Below are 24,701 nucleotides of genomic sequence, written 5' to 3'. Positions count from 1 at the left end.
GTGGAAGAGTGGGTTTGCAGATGATACGAAGGTCGGTGGTGTTGTGGAGAGAGTAGAGGGTTGTCGAGGGTTATTGGTAGGGTGCTGATGGAGTCCAATCCAGAAAGGTGTTAAGTTGTACACTTTGGAAGTTCAAATTAATGGCAGGATTCCTATCAGTGTGGGGGAAACAGGAAGATCTGGGGGTGCAAGTCCATAGATCCTCAAGGCTACCACACATGTTGTTAGGGTGGTTAAGAAGATGTATGTTGGACTTCCTCAATTGGGGAATCGAGTTAATGGGGTGCGAGTTAATATTGTTTCTCTATAAAACTTTGGTTAGACCACACACTTGGAATATTGTGTTCTGATCTGGCCACCTCACGTGGAAGCTTCAGAGAGGGTGCTGAGGAGATTTATCAACACGCCGCCCGGATTTGAGCGTATGCCTTATGAGGATCGGTTGAGCAAGCAGGGGCTTATCTCTTTGGCCCAAAGGAAGATGGGAGGCATAGACAGAGTGGGCAGCCCGCGCCTCTTTCTCAGGGCGGAAACGGCTAATAGCAAAGGATATGCTTTTAGGTTAAATAGAGAAAAGTATAAAGGAAATGTCTGAGTTAAGTTTTTTTTTTAAAAACAGAGTGGTGGATGAATGGAATGCATTGCTGGGGATGGTGATTGAGGCTGATACAACAGAGACATTTAAGAGGTTCTCAGATAGGCACATGGATGAAAGGTAAATTGAGTTAAGTTATGGGCTGTGTGGAAGGGAAGGACTAGATTGAGCGAAAAGTAGGTTTAGGTAGATCAGCACAAAATTGTGGGCCAAAGGTCCTGTGCTGTGCTGTAGTGTTCTACGTTTTGCGTTTGGAGTCCTTATAGATATGGCACAAAGTAGTTGGTTTTCTCAACAAGGTAGGAACGAGCTAAACTGGTTTGAAGCTTAGCTTCAAGGAGACTTGGTCCACAGCCTGAGATCAAAGTGCATTTTAGATGTCTGGAAGGGAAAGCCTCATCTTGAGAGCGGATGTAGAGGAGTCGGAGAAATTGGAACATGGGAATGGCAGCTTTACAGGATAGGGTGGGAAGAGGCGTAGCCTACTTAGTAAAGGGAGTCAGTGAGTTTGTGGTAACTATTAGTCGATGGTTTATATCCTGAGATGGCGACAGCAAGATTTTGAAAAGTAGATAGATAGAGGTATGCATGATTGAGTGGACAGCCCAAAGACTAAATTAGCCCAAAAATGGCTAATACAAGAGGCAGAATTTTAAAGTGATTATATGAATGTATGGGGGGGGGGGGGGGGAGAGATTTCAGTGGTAAGTTTTTTTTAAAATATGAAGAATAGTGGGTGTGTGGAATGCACCATCAAGGGTGGTGGTAGAGGCAAATACTTTAGAAGCATTTAGGAGACTCTTAGGTAGGCACATGGATGATAGAAAAATGGGGGCTATGTAAATAGAGTCATCCTAGAGGTCAAATGGTCAGCACAACATCATGAACTGTGCTGTAATGTTCTATGTTGTATGTTCTAGAAGGAAGAGAAGTATCAGGAATGTTCCACGCGAGAGCAGGGTGAAACAGGGAAAACGGATACATTTCAGATTGTTTTCCCATTGAACGGTAGAATATGTCCGAGGGCCAAATGGCCTCTGCCTGTTCCTACAGAATGATCATCATAACTTCTAAAGGGGGAAGGCGTGCAGCCAGAGGTCATGGTAAATACTGGACTGTAAGTGTTATATTCGAATGCACGCAGCATAAGAAATAAAATGGACAATTTTGAAATTCAGCTAAAGATTGGCAAGTATGACGTTGTGGCCATCTCTGAAACTTGGCTAAAGAATGGCTGTCGTTAAGAAACGAACGTCCAAGGATATACGGGGTATTGGAAAGATAGGTTAGCAGGCAGAGGGAGTGGTGTGGCCCTGTATGGAAGAAATAATATTAAATCATTAGAAAGGGATGACATAGGATCAGAAGGTGTAGTCTCTATGGGTTGAGTTAAGAAATGGCAGGGGTAAAAAGACCCCAAAGGCTAGTTGTATGCAGGCCTCCAAACAGCAGCTGGGATGTGGATTACAAATTACAGCAGGAGATAGAGAAGGCATATCAGAAATCTCCATGATAATCATTGGAGATTTTAACATGAAAGTGGATTGGGGAAAACTAGGCCAGTACTGATCCTAACGAGAGAGAATTTGTAGATGTCTAAAGGATTGCTTTTAGAACAGCTTGTTGTTGAGCCCACTAGGGGATCGGCTGTGTTGGATTGGGTATTGTGCAATGATCCAGAGGTGATAAGAGAGCTTAAGGTTAAGGAACCCTTAGGGAACAGTGATCACAATATGATCAAGTTCACTTTGAAGTTTGAGGAGAAACTAAATTCCAATGTGTCGGTATTTCAGTGGAATAAAGGAAATTACAATGGCATGAGAGGGGAACCGGCCAAAGTTGAATGGAAAGGGGCACTAGAAAGAAGGATAGCAGAGCAGCAATAGCTAGACTTTCTGCGAGAAATGAAGGAAGTGCAAGAAAGATATATTGGTGCAGGGGGCAGAGTTTCAGATTTCTGGATCATTGGGATCTCTCCTGGGGAAGGTATGACCTGTACAAAAAGAACAGGTTAAACGTGAGCCTGAGGGGGACCAATACCCTTGTGGGCAGGTTTACTAGAGCAGTTCAGGAAGGTTTAAACTAATTTGTCAGGTGGATGGGAACGGGAGTGATATGGCTAAGGATGGGGCAGTTGGTAAACACTTAGATGCAGTGTGTACAGAGATCGTGAGGAAGGACAAGCAAATGATAGGGTAAAATTGCTGTCAGTGAGATAAGTTGAACTGTAACATGGGGGCAAAATCAAAAAGGGTGATGAATACAGGACTGAAGTGTTACATTGGAATACATGCAGTATATGGAATAAGGTAGATGATCTTGTAGCTCAATTAGAGATTTGCAGATACGACGCTGTGGGCATCAATGAGTCGTGGCTGAAAGAAGAACATAATTGGGAGCTTAACACCCAAGGATACACATTGTATCAAAGGAACAGGCAGGTGGGGTACCTCTATTGGCAAAAAATTAAATCAAATCCTTAGAAAGAGGTGACTGACGTAGGATCAGAAGATGCAGAATCCTTCTGGGTAGAGTTAAGAAACTGCAAGGATAAAACGACCTTGATGGGAATTTTATACAGTCCTCCAAGGTAGTAGCCAGGATGTTGGCTACAAATTACAATGGGAGATAGAAAAGGCACGTCAAAAGGGCAATGTTACGATTGTAATATGGTGGTAGATCGGGAAAATCAGGTTGGTGCTGGATCCCAAGAGAGAGAATGCTCATGAGATGGCTTTTTGGGAGTTGCTTGTGGTTGAGCCCACTAGGGGAAAGGCACTTCTGGATTAGATGTTGTACAATGAACCAAATTTGATTAGGGAGCTTAGGGTAAAGGAACCCTAAGGAGACAGTGATCATAACGTGATAGAATTCATCCTGCAGTTTGAGACAGGAGATGATAAAGTCAAATATGTCAGTACTACAGTGAAGTGAAGTAAAGGGAATTACAAAGGCACGAGAAAGGAGCTGGCCAAAGTCAAAGGAAGGAGACACCATCAGGGAAGATGGCTGAACAGCAATAGATGGAGTTTTGGGGGCAATTCTGAAGGTGCAGGAAAGATGCATCCCAAAGGTGAACAAGTATTCTAAAGGGAGGCTCAGGCAACTGTGGCTGACAAGTGATGTGAAAGACAACATACAAGCAAAAGAGAGGGCATACTATATAGCAATAATCAGTGGGCAGTTAGAGGAGCTGTGAAGTTTTAAAAACCAACGGCAACCAAAGAGCCATAAAGAGAGAAAAGATTAAATATGAAGGGAAGCCAGCTGATAATATACAAGAGGACACAGAAGTTTTTATTCAAATATCTGCATAAAGAGTAAAGGAAAGGCAAGAGTGGACACTGGACCACTGGAAAATGACGCTGGAGATGTAGTAATGGGGACGAAGAAATGGTGCACAAATTTACTAAGTATTTTGAAACAGTCTTCACTGTGGAAGGCACTAGCAGCACACCAGAAATGCGAAGAGTGTCACAGGACGGATGTGAGTGTATCTAAGGAGATAACGCTTGGGAAGCTGAAACCCGTGAAGGTAGAAAAGCCACCTGGACCAGATGGACTAACCCAGGGTTCTGAAAGAGGTGGCTGGAGAGGTTGTCGAGGCATTAGTAATGAGTTTTCAAGAATCACTAAATTCTGAAATGGTTCTGGAGGACTGGAAAATCGCAGACATCACTCGTCTCTTTAAGGAGGGGCAGAGCGAAGTTATGATGGCACTAAACGGTGACTCCTTTGCTTGCATATTCAGACACAGCTCTATTTCTATCTTTAATATCTCTTTTTTTTTCCTTTTCAAGGTTCTTTGGAAGACCCTGACCTGGAGTTACACTCTGAATCTTGTGGGGGATGGAACCCACTCTCAGGGCCTTATGACCAGCCGCTTTTTGATATTCCGAGGACGGGGCCTGGAAGACGAGCGTGCCTTCAGGGTGCCGGATTTTCGTGGCTCTGGAGACGGGCTGATTCAAGGCCGGTACCCCTGACATCATGGGAGAACATGGAACATCGGCAGCAGCGAGTTAGCTGCCGCAGGCCGTGTCCAGAGACCTGTGTCTTCCTGGGGCCAAATCTCCGGGCACGGAGCTCGGAAAAAGCGATGCAACAGACTTTTAACCTAATAAATCAGTGACTTGTTTGTTTCGTCTCCCCTCTCACTGTGAAACAGGGACACCTCTTTTTCCTTTATTAGGGAGAGAGAGCGCCCGTGGTATGTCAAATTACCGGGTGAACGAGTAGTCTTTGGGGTTCTGTAAGTCTGTCTCTTTATTAATGCTTTGCTGCGCGCTCCCGTGCTCGGCTGAGGGTGCAGTTGCTTTTTTTTTGCTGGTGGGGAGGGTGCGCTCTTGTCTTGCTGCTGTTTGTGCCTGGTAGGGAGAGTTGGTGGAGGGGCTTTTGGGCTCTAACTGTCATTCATTCTTTGGGGCACTCCTCTGTTTTCGTGGATGTTTGCAAAGAAAAGGAATTTCAGGATGTATATTGTGTACATTTCTCTGACATTAAATGTACCGATTGACCTACTGAAAAAGCGAGGGAGACAGAAGAAAGCAAACTATAGGGCAGTTAGCCTGACTTCCATGGTTGGGAAGATGTTGGAGTCCATTATTAAGAATGAGGTTTCAGGGTACCTGGAGTCACGACAAAAATCATCGTTTCCTTGAGGCCAAAGTCAGCATGGTTTCCTTAAGGGGAAATCTTTTTGGAATTACTTGAGGAAATAACAAGCACGATAGACAAAGGAGAGCCAGTGGATGTTGTTTACTTGGATTTTCAGAAGGCCTTTGACAATGTTCTGCACATGAGGCTGCATAACAAGAGCTCAAGGTATTACGGGAAAGATACTAACATGGATAGAAGACTGGAGGCTAAGAGTGGCTGCCTTTTCTATTGTATGCCAATGATTTGGATGACGGAATTGATGGCCTTGTGGCCAAGTTTGCGGATGATAGAAAGATAGGTGGAGGGGCAAATAATGTTGAGGAAGTAGGGAGTCTACAGAAGGACTCAGACAGATTAGGAGAATGAGCAAAGAAGTGGCAGATGGAATACAGTGTAGGGAGGTGTATGCACTTTGGTAGAAGGAATAAAGGCAAAGACTATTTTCTAAGTGGGGAGAAAATTAAAAATCATAGGTGCAAAGGGGCTTAGGAGTGCTTGTGTGGGATTCCCTGAAGGTTAATCTGCAGGAAGTCAAATGCAATGTCAGCATTCATTTCGAGAGGATTAGAATTTAGAAGTAAGGAAGTAATTCTGAGGTTTTTTAAGGCACTGGTCAGGCTGCAGTTGGAATACTGAGAGCAGGTTTTGGCCTCTTATCCGAGAACAGATGTGCTGGCACTGGAGAGGTTCCAGAGGAGGGTCACAAGAACGATTTCAGGAATTGAAAGGGTTAACGTACAAGGAGTGTTTAAGTGGTTCTGGGCCTGTCCGTGCTGGAGTTTAGAAGAATGAGTGGGGGAGGAATCTCATTGAAGTCTAAAAAAAGTTTGGAAGGTCTGGGTGGAGTGGATGTGGAGAGGCTGCTTTGTATAGTGAGTGAGTCGAGGATGAGAGGGTCTCAGGCTAGAGGGACGTCCATTAAGAACAGAGATGAGGAGAGATTTCTTTAGCCAGAGAATAGTGAATCTGTGGAATTGATTGCTATGGTTGGCTGTGGAGGTCAAATCATTGAGTATATTTAAAGTGGAGGTTGATAAGTTCTTCATTAGTCAGGGAGTCAAAGGCTACAGGGAGGCTGAGAGGGATACTAAATCAGTCATGATGGAATTGCAGAGCAGTCTTGATGGGCTGAATGGCCTACTATTCCCATGTCTTATGGATATGTTGACTGGTTTGAAATCTATTCGCTGGATGCGGGCAAAGGGACCATCCATAAGCAAATTTTCCTTCAGCAGTATTTCAAACCTCTCCAGCGACAGGGTGGAAGAACCACATTGTTACGATTAAACTCCTACTGTTGATGCATCGCAGATGCTTGGTTCCATGCCCGTTAACAATGCAAGGAAACAGGGCAAGTGAAGGGTGACGTGAGCATCTGTTTGGGCCCGAGTTCTCTCAAGTGCCACAAAGTGCTGGAATTATTCAATGGGTTGGCAGCACCTATGGAGAAGGAGAGTGGTTTGTACTTTCATGTAGATGTCCTTCTACCTCTAACACGGGCATAAAACAGGTTTAAGATTCAGGGGAAGGAGAGAAAAGAGAAATAGTGGCTAAGACTAGCTGGAAATGGGATGGGTGTCTAGATGTTTACACTAAACCCTCTGGTGGGCAACAATGTCAAACCATCATGGTCAACTCTGATATACCTATTAACCTCCCAGACTCTCCCCTCCCCTTAAGTCATTCTTACTTTACCCAAACAGCTCGATCTCCGTGCCAAACAAACATCATACCTTGGGTCTTCTTCTTTTTCTCAGGCCTGTTGGATAAAGTACGATGGCGGTTAGTGGAAAATCGCATTGAGACAATGGGGCACATGCAGTGGTCACACTGTAACCACTGGGAACAAGGCTAAGGTTCAAAGTAAAATTTATTATTAGTGTACGTACACGTCACCACGTACTACTCCAATATTATTGCTGCGGGCATACTCAGCAAATCTATAGAATAGTAACTGTAAACAGGATCAATGAATGGGCAAGAGCATAGGAGACACCAAACTGTGCAAATACAAATACAAATAAATAGCGATAAACAACGAGAACATGAAATTACAAGAGTCCTTAAAGTGAGATCATTGGTTGTGAGAGTAGATGAATGTAGTTATCTTCTTTTGCTCAGGAGCCTGATATTTGAGGGGTAGTGACTGCTCTTGAACCTGGTGGCGTGAATCCTCTTGTACCTTCTACCTGAAGGCAGCAGCGAGCGGTGCAGGCTCGAAGGGCCGAATGGTCTACTTCTGCACCTATTGTCTATTGTCTAAAAGAGCATGGTCTGGGGGGTGCTGAGGACCCTTGCTGATGGATGCTGCTTTCCTACGTCAGCACGTCATGTAGATGTAAAGTAGGGAGAGCTGGAGACAATTTCAAAGTTCAAAGTAAATTATCAAAGCACACATATGTGTGGCGGGGTGGAGATACATCTCTCTCAAAGGAGGTGTAAGGCACTCCTTCCCTCCCCTAGCTTTCAGGTCACCCTTGGGCAAGGTGTAGCACCTGCTTAGCCCCACAATTAGGGTCACGTGAAGCCGTGGGAGCAGGTGGTGGACGGTCGTATGAGCAGCTGGTGCACATCAAAAGTCCTGGTTAAGCGACCACTGACGCCAGGAGGACAATCTCTGAAGAGCATTGATAATGGCCAGGGTCACCCGTCACCCATCTTCCTCCCAGAGGAAGGCAACGGGGCCAAGCCACTTCTGTTGACAAATCTGCCAGGAACAATCATGGTGATGGAAAGACAATGATCGCCTATGTCATATGATATGGCACATAATGATGATGACATGTATGTCTTTTGCACATTGGTCATCATATACCATACAACCCTGAGATTCATGTTCTTGCGGGCATTCATAGTAGAACAAAAAAAAACAATAGAGTCAATGAAAAACTACACACAAGGACTGACAACCAACGTGCAAAAGACAAACTGTGCAAATTATAATAAGAAGAATATAAAATGATACCAAAGAAATCACTTGTAAAGCCTTGAAGCTGAGTCCATAGGGATCAGATGAGAGTTGAGATGATTACACGATCGATCTGCTGAATACTAGAGGATTCCAATGGCCCACAAGGAAATTTTGCAGCTTTTTTCACCCTGGGGAAACTCTTCCAAGAGCTTCCTGACTGGAGCCAACCCTTCTATCACCACCCACTTCCCTACGCCCTCAACTCTAATCCATTGAGACTTCATTAGGTTCCTCCTGTACCCACTTTATTAGAACCTCCTCCACCCAATAAAGTGACCACTGAGTGTATGTTTATGGTCTTCTGCTGCTGTGGCCCATCCACTTCAAGATTCAGAGATGCTTTTCTGCACACCACTGTTGTAACACATGGCTATTTGAGTTATTGTTGTCTTCCTGTTAGCTTGAACCAGTCTGGCCATTCTCCTCTGATCCCTCTCATTTGCAAGGCTTTTATGCCCCACAGGACTGCCACTCACTGGAGCATTAGTTGTCAATTCTAGAGCAGGGGTTCCTAACTTTTTTTTATGCTACGGACCAATACCATTAACCGAGAGGTCTGTGGACCCCAGGTTGGGAACCCCTGCACTGGAGCTGTGTACTTTTGTGCGTGAAAATCCCAGGGATTCAGCACTTTCTGCTTTATTCCAACCATCAACAATCATTCCAAGGTCAAAGTCACGTAGGGATCATATTTCTTCCTCATTCTGACATTTGGACTGAACGACTGAACCTCTTGACCATGTCTGCATGCTGTTGAGCATTGAGTTGCTGCCACATGATTGGCTGATTAGATTAGCAGGAGGTGTACAGGTTCACCTAATAAAGTGCTCACTGAGAATGTGTTTCTCACCCTTTCTCCAACTGTCCTCTATTACTCTCTGCATTTTTGCAGTTCTCCACAACCCTTCCCTGCACATGAATTCCTCTTCAATTTCCCTGCTGCTTCTTTTGGGGATTCTCCTTGTGGAGTTGCCTCTGGCCAGTGGCTCTCTCACGGACTCCAGTCCTGCCTCAGCACCCCGACCCCATACAACATCAGCACTGCTCCCACAACCCTAACCCATGCAAATCCTGTCACCGTCCACAGCCTCGCTCCCTTCCACCCTCCTCTGCCTTTTCAAATGGAACGGTTTACCATTAATAAGAAAAAACATCCTGTGGAGTTTTGAATTAAAAACTCAGCAGATCAAGCACCGTCTGTGGAGGAAGAAACTGAGGTAGTATTTCATCTACCTGAAATGTTAACTCAGTTTTTTCTCTCTTGTATGCCTCATGAGGTTAGGTTGAGCGAGTGAGGGCTTTTCTCTTTGAAGTGAAGGAGGCTTTAATAGTGGACAGAGACTCTTTCCCAGAGCAGTAAATGGCTGATACCATATAATAATTAAAGCACAGAAATGCCATCTTGGCCCTTCTAGTCCGTGCCGAATGCTTACTCTCACCTAGTCCCACCGACTTGCACTCAGCCCATAACCCTCCATTCCTTTCCTGTCCATATACCTATCCAATTTTACTTTACATGACAAAATCGAACCTACCTCTACCACTTCTACTGGAAGCTCGTTCCACACAGCTACCACTCTCTGAGTAAAGAAATTCCCCCTTGTGTTACCCCTAAACTTTTGCCCCTTAACTCTCAACTCGTGTCCACTTGTTTGAATCTCCCCTACTCTCAATGGAAAAAGCCTATCCACATCAACTCTATCTATCCCCTTCATAATTTTAAATACCTCTATCAAGTCCCCCCTCAAACTTCTACGCTCCAAAGAATAAAGACCTAACTTGTTCAACCTTTCTCTGTAACTTAGGTGCTGAAACCCAGGTAACATGCTAGTAAATCTCCTCTGTATTCTCTCTATTTTGTTGACATCTTTCCTATAATTCAGTGACCAGAACTGTACACAATACTCCAAATTCGGCCTCACCAATGCCTTGTACAATTTTAACATCACATCCCAACTCCTATACTCAATGCTCTGATTTATACAGGCCAGCATACCAAAAGCTTTCTTCACCACCCTATCCACATGAGATTCCACCTTCAGGGAACTATGCACCATTATTTCGGAGTATTAATACTTAAAATTCCTTTTAAGGTGAATGGAGGACAGTTCAGGGGGATGTCAAAATAGTTGTTTTTTTTCTTACACACACAGAATGGTAGGTGCAGGGGTAGTGGTAAAGGCAGATCCAATTGGGATTCTTAAGAGACTCTTAGACAGGTACAGTACATGGATGCAAGAACAATAGAGAGGAATGGGCCAGACAAGAGAGACAAATTAGATTAATGGTGGAACAGGTCAACAGAACATTATGGGCCAAAGGACCTGTACTATATTAAAAAAACTGCATTTGCATAGAACCTTTTAGAATCACTGAAGTACTTTTGCAATGCTGTATTGTAGGAAAAAGATCATCAATTTGTACGCAGTCAGGTCCATATATACAGCAACATTGGCCAGTGATTTGATTTTACCAATATTAGTTCAATATTAACTATCCTGAAGGTTATCTGAACAACTCTTAAGATGGGCAGGGTGGAAACAAGTCCTTCAGCTCATCGAGTTGATACTGACCAGTTACAACAATCCTACGCTAATCCCATTTCTGCCGGGCAACGTGGCCATGCTACGTTGGCGAAGCTTGGCCCCCAGCTCATCTTAACGCAAAGGGCACATTTCACTGTACGTTTCCATGTATTAATCCGAGTTTGAATCACAAAATGTCCGACCACTGTTTGGGGTGTGGGAGGAAACTGGAGCACCCAGGGGGAAACCCACGCGGTCGCAGGGTGAACGTGCAAACCCCACACAGACAGCGCTGGACGTCGGAATTGATCCGGGAGCTCGGAAGCAGCGACTTACTCACTGCGCCGCTGTGGTGTGGTGTGGGGTGGGGGGGGGGGGTGCGGCTTATCCGCCAGTCGGAAGCCGCTTTCCTGATCAGTTAGTTTAAAAACTGCAGGCGCCCTTCCCATTGTTGGCTTGTGCGCCAAGGCACCGGGTGTCCAGTTTCAAACACCCCGGGGATAAAGAGTAACACACGTGTGACAGGTTCACGCTCTCTTTCCTTTTTGTTCTCAGGGCATGCCTCGCAGAACCATCAGGAAGGTATGCTCCGCATGCACTTTTAACTAAGCGTTTGTTGAATATTTAGTTACCATATTTAGAACTGAATACTTAGTTCTGTAGTTTGTGTAACTTGGGGGTTGGTCAATTGTTTTTTAACTATTTTTAATTAAATGATTAATATGCTTATCTGTAGTCAGTAATGCTGGTGGAACGCAGCAGGCCAGGCAGCATCTATAAGGAGAAGTCCTGACGAAGGGTCTCGGCCCGAAACGTCGACAGTGCTTCTCCCTATAGATGCTGCCTGGCCTGCTGCGTTCCACCAGCATTTTGTGTGTGTTGCTTGAATTTCCAGCATCTGCAGATTTCCTCGTGTTTACCAATCCCGTGAACCTGCTTCCACGTTACAGCCACCAAATTTGGTTTGGCTGGGGTTAGTGGAGACCTTAGCTGCAGAGACAGAGACTGTAGCCCTGGTCCATTCGATTGAATAACACTTCCCTCTGAGAGAGGAGATGGGATCTTGTTTCGATTCCACATCTACACCTTCTCTCCCTCCGTACCACAGTGATGTTGGACTTTCTCTTGAGTAAGAGCCCAACTCCAGCCATCATGATCTATTGCTGACACCCATTTACACACACACACACACACACACACACACACACACACACACACACACACACACACACACACACACACACACACACACACACACACACACACACACACACACACACACACACACACACACACACACAAACCTACGGCACCCACAAGGGGGATACCCACGGTTTGACGGGAGGCCAGGGCTCCTGCTCCTGGCTGAAGTCCGGAAAGTTCTCGGCCTCCCCCATATTCTCTCCCGCTTTGCCCGAGTCGCTCTTCCGGCTCCTGCTCCGCGTCCTTGTGCTGCAGTCTTCGGGCTCCTCGCTCTTCCTGCTGCTGGCGCGATTGGCCTCGTAGTACTCCCGCATGGCCTGGCGCAAGGGGGCGGGGTGGGGAAAGAGGGGGATCATTAGTTCAACATTACCGAGGGGTAGGAGCAGGGGTTAAGGCTGGTCGCCCCATTATAGGAAGGGTGCGGGTGCTTTGGAGACGGTACTGAAGAATCCCATCGGAATGCAGCCCTCACTGGAGGGGCCACTTCTGATTGACCCATCAAGAAGACCACATGCAAACTAAGACAAGACCACCAGGAGCAGATAATATTCCCTTAAAATGCTACAACTCGGCATCCTACCCCACAAATCCACAGCATCGTTGTCCACGTTCATGGGCAGAGTAAGGGGCAAGTATGTAGATAATGGTAAGACCTTCAGGTGCACTGAGGTACAGAGGGATCTTGATGCCCAAGTCCATAGCTCCCCTGTAAGTAGCTATAATTGAGAACAGAGATAAAGGTGGTGTTTGCATGCTTGCCTTTAATGATCAAAGCACTGAGTACAAGAATAAAGATGTCAAGTTGCATCTGTTAGATCACAGTTATTACCTTCTGCTGTTCTGGTTGTCCCATGACAAGAATAATATGGGGGCTTTGGAGAGGGTGCAGGGGATCATCTCCAGAGTTCCTTTGGGGCAGAATCTCGTGGAGTTCAGGAAAATGAGGGGAAATCTCATTTGAACCACCAAATATTGAAAGGCTCAGATATAGTGGATGGGAAGAGGGTATTTCCAATAGAGGTAGAGTTGAGGAACAAAGAGCACCGCCTTAGAATACAAGGGCATCCTTTTAGAACAGAGATGAGGAGGAACTTCTGAGAGGGTGGTGAACCTGTAGAATTCTTTGCCGCATGAAACCAAGTCAAGGCAGAGGCTGAAAGATTCTTTACTGGTAAGGGGCTCGAGCGCTACTTGGATTAGAGAGCATGTCTTAAAGTGTGAACAAACCAGGGCAAAAGAGGACAAGAGGTGACTTGATAGAGGTGTACATGATGATTGGAGGCATCGATCGATTGGATAGCTTGAGACTTTTCCCCTCAGGGCGAAATTGGATAATACAGGGGGAATGTAATTTTAAAAGAAGATCGGAGGAAAGTTTAGGAAGCTTGTCGGAGGTTTTTTTTTAAAATGCTGGGTGTGTGGAATGTGCTGCAAAGGATGGTTGTAGAGACAGATACCTGAGGGAGATTTAAGAGACTCTTAGATAGGCAAATAGATGAAAGAAAAATGGAGGGGTATGAGGGAGGGAAGGATTAAAAGTCAGCACATCATTGTGGGCTGAATGGCCTGTACTGTAGTACTCCATGCTGTATGTTAAAACAGTGAGAAGGCGGGGAAATAGGATAGACATAGTCAGCCAGGGTGCTCAGACTCGATGGGCCAAATGGCATTAATTCTGCTCCTATATTTTACTGTCTAAAGGTCTGACCTTAAAGAGTGATGCCGCCACCCCACCGTCACCCTTTGAAAGAGAGACTGAACCTACCGGTGACATGGCAGGTTCTTCCAGCTGCCAGTCAGAGAGCTCGGTGGCCAAGGTCTCAACGCTCGTCTGCTCCAGAATACACTCGATCTCAGGAGTGACGGCTTCGTAACCGTACACGTTCTCCGGACTGTTGTGGAGGAGGGCCACAAGTTTCATCCAGCGCTCGAAAACCACATTCTCGCACTCCGGGTGAACGTACAGCTGAAGGTAAAAGGCACGGCCGTTGGCGAGTTTCAGCCGTAGCTGCCGGTTGTAGACGTCGTGGATCGAAATGTTCACGAAGCAGAGGGGGAAAAGCCTGTCAGAGAAATGGAGAGTGAACCAACAGTCCATGTGGAAAGGAGAGCAGACATCGACTGTCACCGAGTAAACAATGGCACAGATACAGCACAGTGACAAGTGTCCTGCCTCAACGACTACCGTCCCGTTGATCTCACATCTATCACCATGACACACACAAAATGCTGGTGGAACACAGCAGGCCAGGCAGCATCTATAAGGAGAAGCACTGTCGACGTTTCGGGCCGAGACCCTTCATCAGGACTTCTCCTTATAGATGCTGCCTGGCCTGCTGTGTTCCACCAGCATTTTGTGTGCGTTGTTTGAATTTCCAGCATCTGCAGATTTCCTCGTGTTTGCTCTATCACCATGAAGTGTTTCAAGAGGCTCGTCATGAGGCAATCAAGACCCTGCTGCCCCCCTCACTGGACCCCCTGCAGTTTGTGTACCGTCCTAACCGCTCAACAGACGACGCCATTGCCACCACTCTCCACCAGGCCCAAACCCACCGGGACGAAAAAGACACATACGTTCGAATGCTGTTCATAGATTTCAGTTCAGCATTCAACACAACCATCCCTCAGAAACTGACTGGAAAGCTGAGCCTACTGGGCCTGAACACCTCCCTCTGCAACTGGATCCTAGACTTCCTGACTGGGAGACCTCAGTCAGTCCGGATCGGGAGCAGCATCTCCAACACCATCACACTGAGCTCGGGGTCCCCCAGGGCTGTGTGCTCAGTCCACTGTTGTTCACTCTGCTGACCCACAACTGTGCTGCAACACACAGCTCGAACCATATCATCAAGTTCGCCGATGACATGACGGTGGTGGGTCCCATCAGCAAGAACGAAGAGTCAGCTTACAGAGAGGAGGTGCAGCGGCTAACGGACTGGTACAGAGCCAACAAAACAAAAGAGATGGTTGTTGACTTCAGGAGGGCACGGAGCAACCACTCCCCGCTGAACATCGACGGCTCCTTGGTAGAGATCGTTAAGAACACCAAATTTCTTGGTGTTCACCTGGTGGAGAATCTCACCTGGTCCCTCAACACCAGCTCCATAGCAAAGAAAGCCCAGCAGCGTCTCTACTTTCTGCGAAGGCTGAGGAAAGTCCAGCTCCCACCCCCCATCCTCATCACATTCTACAGGGGTTGTATTGAGAGCATCCTGAGCAGCTGCATCACTGCCTGGTTCGGAAATTGCACCGTCTCGGATCGCAAGACCCTGCAGCGGATAGTGAGGTCAGCTGAGAAGATCATCGGGGTCTCTCTTCCCACCATTACGGACATTTACACTACACGCTGCATCCGCAAAGCAAACAGCATTATGAAGGACCCCACGCACCCCTCATACAAACTCTTCTCCCTCCTGCTGTCTAGGAAAAGGCTCCGAAGCATTCGGGCTCTCACAACCAGACTATGTAACAATTTCTTCTCCCAAGCCATCAGACTCCTCAATACCCGAAGCCTGGACTGACACCTATTGTGCCTATTGTCTTGTTTATTATTTATTATAATGCCTGCACTGTTCTGTGTACTTTATGCAGTCCTGGGTAGGTCTGTAGTCTAGTGTAGGTTTTTTGTGTTGTTTTATGTAGTTCAGTCTAGTTTTTGTACTGTGTCATGTAACACCATGGTCCTGAAAAACATTGTCTCATTTTTACTGTGTACTGTACCAGCAGTTATGGTCGAAATGACAATAAAAAGTGACTTGACTTGACTTGAGCAGAATACAGATAGGGAGAGGAAAAGAGGGAGGAGCCAAAAGAAAACAGGTGGGGTGGGAAATGGGGGGGGGGGGGGAGAGGGAGGAATTGGGGATAGGAAGGGGGTGAAAAGAAGGGGTGAGCGGTGAGGGGGGTGTAGAGGCATTGTGAAGTTCCGACTAAAGAAACCTCGACCTGAGCGAATGCTGTGTATATGTTGTTCCTACAAAATTGTCGGTCGGTAAGAAATAACTTTCTCCTGATCCCACCATCCCGAACGGCTGACACAACATTCCCAGGTTAAACAACATGGCATCTTATCTCAAGCCAAAACCAAAACATTCTACCAGCAGGACGCGCTGCTTTGCAGACCACCTGCTGAAATTAAATACCTACAGCGGAGCGGGATAAATCTTAACCAGGGCGTTATACTTGTATCGTGCTTACTCTCTGAAGAAGTTCAACACCGTATACGGGTGTTCTAGATGTGGGATGTATAACGTGGCCCGCAATTTGGTGCAGAACGAGTCGAGCTAAAGAAATTGCAGAGTTGTGGATTCAGCTCAGCATGCCTCGAGAAAGCAGAGTCTGTCTATGTCTCGTTGCCTCGGTAAAGGCAGTCAGCGTAATCGAACACCCTGCCCGCCCCCAATCCGGGAGGAAATACAAACGTTTGAAAGCATGAACCACCAAGCTTAAGGAGAGCTGCTATCCCACTGTTACCAGACTCTTGGACGACAAGATGGACTCCTGACCTCATAATGTACCCCATATCATCTCACACTTTATTGTTTACCCGCACTGGACTTAATCCTGCACTGTTACGTAGAACAATACAGCACAGTACAGGCCCTTCGGCCCACAATGTTGTGCTGACCCTCAAACCCTGCCTCCCATATAACCCTCCACCTTAAACTCCTCCATATACCTGTCTAGTAGTCTCTTAAACTTCACTAGTGTATCTACCTCCACCACTGACTCAGGCAGTGCATTCCACGCACCAACCACTCTCTGAGTGAAAAACCTTCCTCTAATATCCCCCTTGAACTTCCCTCCCCTTACATTAAAGCCACGTCCTCTTGTATTGAGCAGTGGTGCCCTGGGGAAGAGGCGCTGGCTGTCCACTCTATCTATTCCTCTTAATATCTTGTATACCTCTATCATGTCTCCTCTCATCCTCCTCTCCAGAGAGTAAAACCCTCGCTCCCTTAATCTCTGATCATATTGCATACTCTCTAAACCAGGCAGCATCCTGGTAAATCTCCTCTGTACCCTTTCCAATGCTTCCACATCCTTCCTATAGTGAGGCGACTAGAACTGGACACAGTACTCCAGGTGTGGCCTAACTAGAGTTTTATAGAGCTGCATCATTACCCCGTGACTCTTAAACTCTATCCCTCGACTTATGAAAGCTAACACTCCATTAGCTTTCTTAACTACCCTATCTACCTGTGAGGCAACTTTCAGGGATCTGTGGACATGTACCCCCAGATCCTTCTGCTCCTCCACACTGCCAAGAATCCTGCCATTTACTTTGTACTCTGCCTTGGAGTTTGTCCTTCCAAAGTGTACCACCTCACACTTCTGCAGGTTGAACTCCATCTGCCACTTGTTACCTTGTTCTACCTCAATGCACTATGTAATAACTTGATCTGTATGAACAGAATGCAAACAAAAAAATCACTGCATCTCAGTCGATGATAAACCAGCATCAACACCTAATTCCTGCTGTCTGCACATGGTCAATATCCCTCTGTACTCTGCACGTGCCTATCTCCAAGAGCATTTTAATTGTCTCTGTAATATCTGCCTCCACTACAACCCCGGCAGTATATTCCAGCCACCCACCACTCCCTGTGTCTTGCCCCACACATCTCCTTTGAGGTCCTCCTTTGGTTGCCGTTGACCGTGGATATTGCCTCTGAGCTTATCCCTGTTACTTTCGAACTTATAGTCTTTTAACATCTTTGGACCATTTTTACTGTGCCCATGGTCTGTTTTTTTTTATCAATTATGGTATTGTCTGCACTGTTGTAACTATATGTTAACTATAACTATATGTAACTATGTGGTTTTGTGTAGGTCTTGTAGCTTTAGTTTTTGGTTTGTTGGGTGGTAGAGTTGGTCTCCTGACTTGGTGTATCTGGGTAGTCTTGTTTTGTCTGGTGGATTTGGAGCTCCTTTCCGGGGAACGCGCTAAGACGGTAGCGCGATATTAATACGCAGCAGCCTCTCCGGACTCTGGATTTGGGGATTATCAAACGTTATGTTGGTTTTCTGGTGTGGTCTGTTTTGTCGTGTTTTTGTGATATCATTCTGGGGGAACATTGTCTCATTTTTTAACTGCATTACATTTGTGGTTTCTAAATGACAATAAACTGAACCGAACTGAAGGAAGCCACATCCACCCCCTCACCTTAAATCGATGCACTCTAGAATTAGACATTTCAACCCTGGGGAAACCTCAGGAAAAGGGAAATAAATCCTCACTTGCCAATTACACAGATCATAAGAAAATATTAAAAGAATTGAGTCTTAAAGTTGGGCTAAAATGCTGCAACATATCTGTGAAATATCAATGGGAACAGACACCAAATAATTGATAGGTCACATGTCCTTGCCTTTGATGGAACAACAACAACCTCTTTTTACATAGCACCTGGAGAAAATCCTTCCACAGGATTATGGACTAGAGGGAACAGCCTCAGAATAGAAGAATTTCCCATTAGGACAAGCGATGAGGAGGAATTTCTTCAGCCAGAGGGTGGTGAATCTGTGGAATTCTTTGCCATAGACAAGTCATTGGGTATATTGAAAGCAGAGGTCAATAGGTTCTTGATTGGTAAGGGTTAAGCAGAGAAAGCAGGAGAATGGGGGGTTGGGGGGGATAATAAGTCAGCCATAATTGAATGGCGGAGCAGACTCAATGGGCCGAATGGCCCAATTCTGCTCCCATGTCTTATGGTCTTATAAAACGTTGGAGGAACTCAGCAGATCAGGCAGAACCTGGGAAGGGAAATGAACTTCCCAGGAATTAGGTATTGATTATAGTTTATCAAAACCAGGGAAGGCTGCGACCCTTCATCAAGACTTGGAGATGCTTCCTTCCACAGAGGCAGGCAGACTGCAAGGTACTTTCCACACTAAGTGTTATTACAACAGCAGGTGGATTGGTTAGTCACGTGCAGACAAATACATATTGATGTAATTGTCATCATTATTAACAGACAGTGTCAAGATGCAACTATTTTATTTAATTTTATTGAGAATCAGTGCAGAATAATCATGCAGCAACCCCCAATTTAATCCCAGCCTAATCTAATTTAACCTACCAACCAACCGATATGTCTTTGGACTGTGGGAGGAAACTGGAGCACCCAGAGGAAACCCACGTGGTCACAAGAGTGTACAAACTCCTTATCGATAGTGGTGGGAATTGAACCAGGGTTGCTAACCACTACGCTACTGTACCAATGGCTTTGGGTCAGGAACGGTGGGGCGACAGAAGAGAAGGATATATAAGAGGGATGAGCGGTGAGAAGTCTTCGGAGACTCGTTGGAGGCCGCAGAGAATTGGACAGGGAAGGAGGAGGGGAGATGAAACACAACGGCACGAACTGAGAGGTCAGTAAATTGGAGCCACAGGAAGCAGAGAGTAAGAGGGCCTGGAATAAGCAGGGTATAGGAGGGACGCGAGCTCTTATTTTATTAAACTCTTCATTCTGAATTGGCAAGTATGACGATCCTGAAGGCTAATCACCTTCCTTGTTTGACGTTTGAGGCTTCACGTTTTGTCACAGTTCATTGCTGCCACCATGTGGTTGATTTGCACAGTGCGGCCAGGATAGGATTAACACCTGTGAGTCCAGCCTAACATTGTGGGCCAAAGGGCCTGTCCTATTCTGTACTGTTTTATCTTCCAAGTGTTGATGTATTTGCCTTGACCACATTCTCTGACAGCTATACAGACCACCCACTGTGTAAAAAAAAATTGCCTCTCAAATCCCCTCTCACCTTAAACCCATCTCCTCTAGTTTTTGATTCTCCCTTGTTGGGAAACACACTGGGTGCATTCACCCTGTCCAGGCCCCTCACATCTCTGTAGGATCACCCTTCAGTTTCCTAGCCTGTCCAACCTCTCTCTATAACCCATGCCCTTGAGTCCTAGCAATGTCCTTGTAAATCTTTTCTGCACCCTTCCTACAGCAGGCTGACTCCAAGTCGGGCCACTCCACCTCCCCTAGACAGCAGCTGGTGATTCTGTAGGATTCATTGGCTTCGATGGCTGTGGAGGCCAAATCATTCAAAGGAGGTTGATGGGTTTCTGGTTAGTTCTCTCAGTTAGGCACAAGGATAATAGAAAACTGGAAGGGCATGTTGAAGGATATTAGAGTAGGTTAAAAGGTCAGCACAACATTATGCCCCCTGCCCGCATGAATGAAGTCACCAGAGGGAAGTACAGGTAGATATGAGGCAGGCTCTTTATTTGTCAAAGTATCACAAATGAACTGACAACCTTTGGAGTCACAAGAGAGAGATAGAGAGAAAGACAGAGCCCCTTTCGGAGCAAGAGGTCTGCCCAGCCCAACTTTACATGATATTTTATATGCTAAAGATCAGAGGATTCAGGCTAAAGTTCAAAGGACAATTCCATATCTACAATGCTTCCTTTGAATTACATGTAACAGTTTCAAATGCCTGGATCTTACCACCATCACTCCTCCCTGTTCGCACCTGTATTACAGACATCCAAGTACATACAAGTAATGAACTTAAGTCAGCATTGTCTGTTCTTCCAATTAACCTGCTACACCGTTCTTAGGGGGCCCATTGTTCAGAGCTGCATGTCAGATTTCATCCACAATTCCTGTTTGAATCTGACGGCTGGTGGCTGATATCAGTTAAACATATTTGCTACATGTGCTAGCCCCAAACATCGCTCTAGTGGGGCCTGTACTTTGCTGTAATGTTCTGTGTTTTACCTAGTCCAAACGGTTAGTTGCTGGTCAGTGAGACCCAACAGGCTTAAGGCCCTGTTTCCCTGCAGTGTGGCTCTTTGATTACCATGGTGACTACAGGATTAGCTCAGAGGCTGGGTATCCAGGACTGGCAGTTCACCAGCCACTCAACACCATCTGGGTAAAGGCAATGTGATTGATTGGCACCCAGCCACCAGCCTAATCCCTCACTACCGCCTTCCCCCACCATTGGCTAGCCACACAGCGGACCACGTACAAAGTCCCTCGAAGTTATTCGCTCAGGCTACCTTGACAACAGCTTGCAAACCCACCAAGGCCAAGGACAGTGGAACACAGGGGGATAATGTTACGACGTGCACCCTACCGTGCCATTTTCTGAGGCTCTAATATGGATATGGATAGCTGTCACGACTCTTAAGCATTCAGGACCATCCTGCTAATTAGCAGTCATGGTTTGGGCACCAAGAATTGAGTATTTAAAGAGCCCCTGAACCGAGGTTTGGTGGTTTAGTGCTCTAACAAGAGATATCATCTAGCATTGTGTTTCTTTTTTTTTCCAATCTTTTTATTAATATCAACATGATAAGATTAGTACATAGATAATGGGATTACAAACTTACAAAATTAAAATGAACATAAAAGGATACACAAGCAATAAGTACAATATAGTTAAGTCTTCCCAAATCATGAATGATACAAATATCATATAAACGAAACAAAAAAAAACCTAGGTATATCATGTTGGGAAAAAAAACAGAAAAGAGAAAAATAAAATAAAATATTATTACCCTAAGAAAAACTAATCTAATAAACTAACCACTAACTAATAAAGTATATAAAAAAAGGAAAACACAAAATACTGGCAGAACTCAGCAGGCCAGCCAGCATCTACGGGAGGAGGTAATAATGACGTTTCGGGCCGAAACCCTTCATCAGGAGTGGAGTAACATGGGATGGTCGAGGGGGGAATAAGATGTGGGGGGAGGGATAAAGTAGAGAGCTGGGAAGCGATAGGCTGGAGGGAAATGGGCTAGGGGGAAGGTGGAGAATTATGGGAAATAAAAGAGAAAGAAAGGTAGGGCTGGGGGGAGAGATTATAGTGAGGGGGGAAAGAGAGAGAAAGAGAACCAGACTAAAATAATAGATAGGGATGGGGGTAAGGGTGGGGGGCAGGGGTATCAACGGAGGTCTGTGAGTTGAATGTTCATGCCGGCAGGTAGGAGGCTACCTAGGTGGGAGATAAGGTATTGCTCCATCGACCTGCGTGTGGCCTCATCTTGACGGTAGAGGAGGCCATGGACAGACATGTCGGAGTGGGAGTGGTCTGTGGAATTGAAGTGTGTGGCCACAGGGAGATCCCGCCACTGCTGGAGGACCGAGCGCCGGTGTTCGGCGAAACGGTCTCCCAGTCTGCGGCGGGTCTCCCCAATGTATAAATGGCCACATCGGGAGCACCGGATACAGTATATCACCCCAGTTAACTCGCTGGTGAAGCGGTGCCTCACCTGAAAGGACTGTCTGGGGCCTGGGATGGTGGTGAGGGAAGAAGTGTGGGGGCAGGTATAGCACTTCTTCTGTTTGCAGGGATGAGTGCCCAGAGGGAGGTTGGTGGGGAGGGATGGGGGGGGATGAATGGACAAGGGAGTCGCGTATGGAGCGATCCCTGCGGAAAGCCGAGAGTGGGGGGGGAGGGTAAGATGTGGTTGGTGGTGGAATCACGTAGGAGGTGGCAGAAGTTACGGAGGATTATACGTTGGATCTGTAGGCTGGTAGGGTGATAGGTGAGGATCAGGGGGACTATATCCCTGGTGGGCTGGCAGGGGGATGGGGTGAGGGCAGAGGTGCGTGAAATACGGGAGACGCGTTGGAGGGCAGAGTTGATAGTGGACGAAGGGAAGTCCCTTTCTTTAAAAAAGGAAGACATCTCCTTTGTCCTAGAATGAAAGGCTTCATCCTGAGAGCAGATGCGGCGGAGGCGGAGGAATTGAGAGAAAGGGATAGCATTTTTGCAGGAGACAGGGTGGGAGGAGGAATAGTCTAGGTAGCTGTGGGAGTTAGTAGGTTTGTAGTAGTCGGTGGATAGACTAAAAAAAATGGGCTGTTTATAGTATCTATAAAAAAATACAAAATCATCAGTGTCCCCAACTCCGATCCTCTCAACATATATATAATCAAAACCGGAAAAACAAATAGGATTGGAACATGGTCAAATTACATCATGTGAAAATATTGAATAAATGGCCTCCAAATCTTTTCAAATTTAATAGAAGGGTCATATACGACACTTCTAATTTTCTCCAAATTTAGACATAACATAGTTTGAGAAAACCAATGAAATACGGTAGGGGGATTAATTTCTTTCCAATTCTACAAAATAGATCTTCTAGCCATTAATGTAAGAAATGCAATCATCCGACAAGCAGAAGAAGATAAATGGATTGACTCCATCATTGGTAAACCAAAGATTGCAGTAATAGGATGAGGTTGTATATCAATGTTCAATACCGTGGAAATAATACAGAAAATGTCTTTCCAGTATTTATTCAAAAGCGGACATGACCAAAACATACAAGTTAAAGAAGCTATCTCAGAATGACATCTGTCACATATAGGATTTATATGGGAATAAAAACTAGCCAATTTGTCCTTGGACATATGAGCCCTGTGCACTACTTTAAACTGTATCAATGAATGTTTAGCACATATAGAGGATAAATTAACTAATTGAAGAATTTTATCCCAATTCTCAATAGGGATAGTAAAGTTCTCTTTCCCAATCATTTTTAATCTTATAAAAGGCCTCTGAACGTATTTTCATAATTATATTGTAAACATTTGATATTACACCTTTCTGAAAAGGATTTAGTTCTAACAATTTCTCCAAAATACCCGAAGAATCAAGATTTGGAAAGGTAGGAAGTACAGTGTTTAAGAAATTCCTAATCTGTAAATATCTAAAAAGATATGTAAAAAATATCTTTAAAAAATGTAAAAAGATATTTACAGAAGGCAAGGAAGGAAGGTGGATTGGCATTGCCTAATTTTAGATTTTATTATTGGGCAATTAATATTCGATATTTGAAATGTTGGTTAAGGGATTGGGATTTATCTCCTAGCCCTCACTGGGTAAATCTGGAAACTAAATCTGTACAAGGATTTTCACTGGGTTCTATTTTAGGGACTTCTCTTCCCTTTGCTCTTTCTAAATTGCATAAATGAATTGACAATCTGATAGTCAAACACACTTTACGTATATGGTTTCAATTTCAGAATTTTTTTGGGGTTGAATCAATTTGTTTTAACTATTCCTATTGTATCCAATTCCTTTTTTCATCCTTCTATTATGGATCAAGCTTATTCAGCTTGGAAGACTAAAGGAATACTACGATTTTCTGATTTATTTTTGGATAATTGTTTTATGTCTTTTGAACAATTATCTAATAAGTATAATTTGCCTAGCATTGTGTTTCTGTTCAGTTCTCGTTACAGCTTAATACTCCGTCTCGATTCCAGCCTTGGATACTCCAGCACTTGGGTCCAAACCATTCGCGTCATGGTCCCTCGTCATGAATAAAGCCACAGCCTGCAGGTTGTCCTCAGATTCGCACACCACCCTGACTGGATATACTAGACAGATCTTTCGTCATTGTACCAGAGATTCTGCCAATGATGGAAATCCAGAATAACACACACGCACACACACATAGAAACCCTACAGCACCGTACAGGCCCTTCGGCCCACAATGCTGTGCCAAACATATACTTACTTCAGAAATCACCTAGGGTTACCCACAGTCTTCTATTTTTCTGAGCTCTATGTACCTATCCAGGAAACTCTTAAAAGACCCCATCATACTCGCCTCCACCACCGTTGCCAGCAGCCCATTCCACGCATCCACCGCTCTCTGCATAAAAATCTTAACCCTGACATCTCCCCGTACCTACTTCCAAGCACCTTAAAACTGTGCCCTCTCGTGCTAGCCATTTCAGCCCTGGGAAAAAGCCTCTGACTATCCACA

At 45.3% G+C, this 24,701-nt stretch overlaps 1 protein-coding gene across 1 annotated transcript in view; it reads right to left on the bottom strand.

Moving 5' to 3' along the window:
- The window catches only part of LOC140719452 (uncharacterized), a 49,654-nt gene that overhangs the window by 2,179 nt on the left and 22,774 nt on the right, over positions 1–24,701 (bottom strand). Inside the window, exons 4-6 of the mRNA XM_073034129.1 lie at positions 13,719–14,016; positions 12,083–12,270; positions 6,988–7,013 (exon numbers count right to left, since the gene is read on the bottom strand). Coding sequence (XP_072890230.1) covers positions 6,988–7,013; positions 12,083–12,270; positions 13,719–14,016 — 512 coding nt within the window. The remainder of the gene's footprint in view (positions 1–6,987; positions 7,014–12,082; positions 12,271–13,718; positions 14,017–24,701) is intronic.

The sequence above is a fragment of the Hemitrygon akajei genome, chromosome 31, assembly GCF_048418815.1.
Source record: "Hemitrygon akajei chromosome 31, sHemAka1.3, whole genome shotgun sequence".
Classification (NCBI taxonomy): Eukaryota; Metazoa; Chordata; class Chondrichthyes; order Myliobatiformes; family Dasyatidae; genus Hemitrygon; species Hemitrygon akajei.
This window is presented reverse-complemented; position numbering and strand designations above follow the sequence as displayed.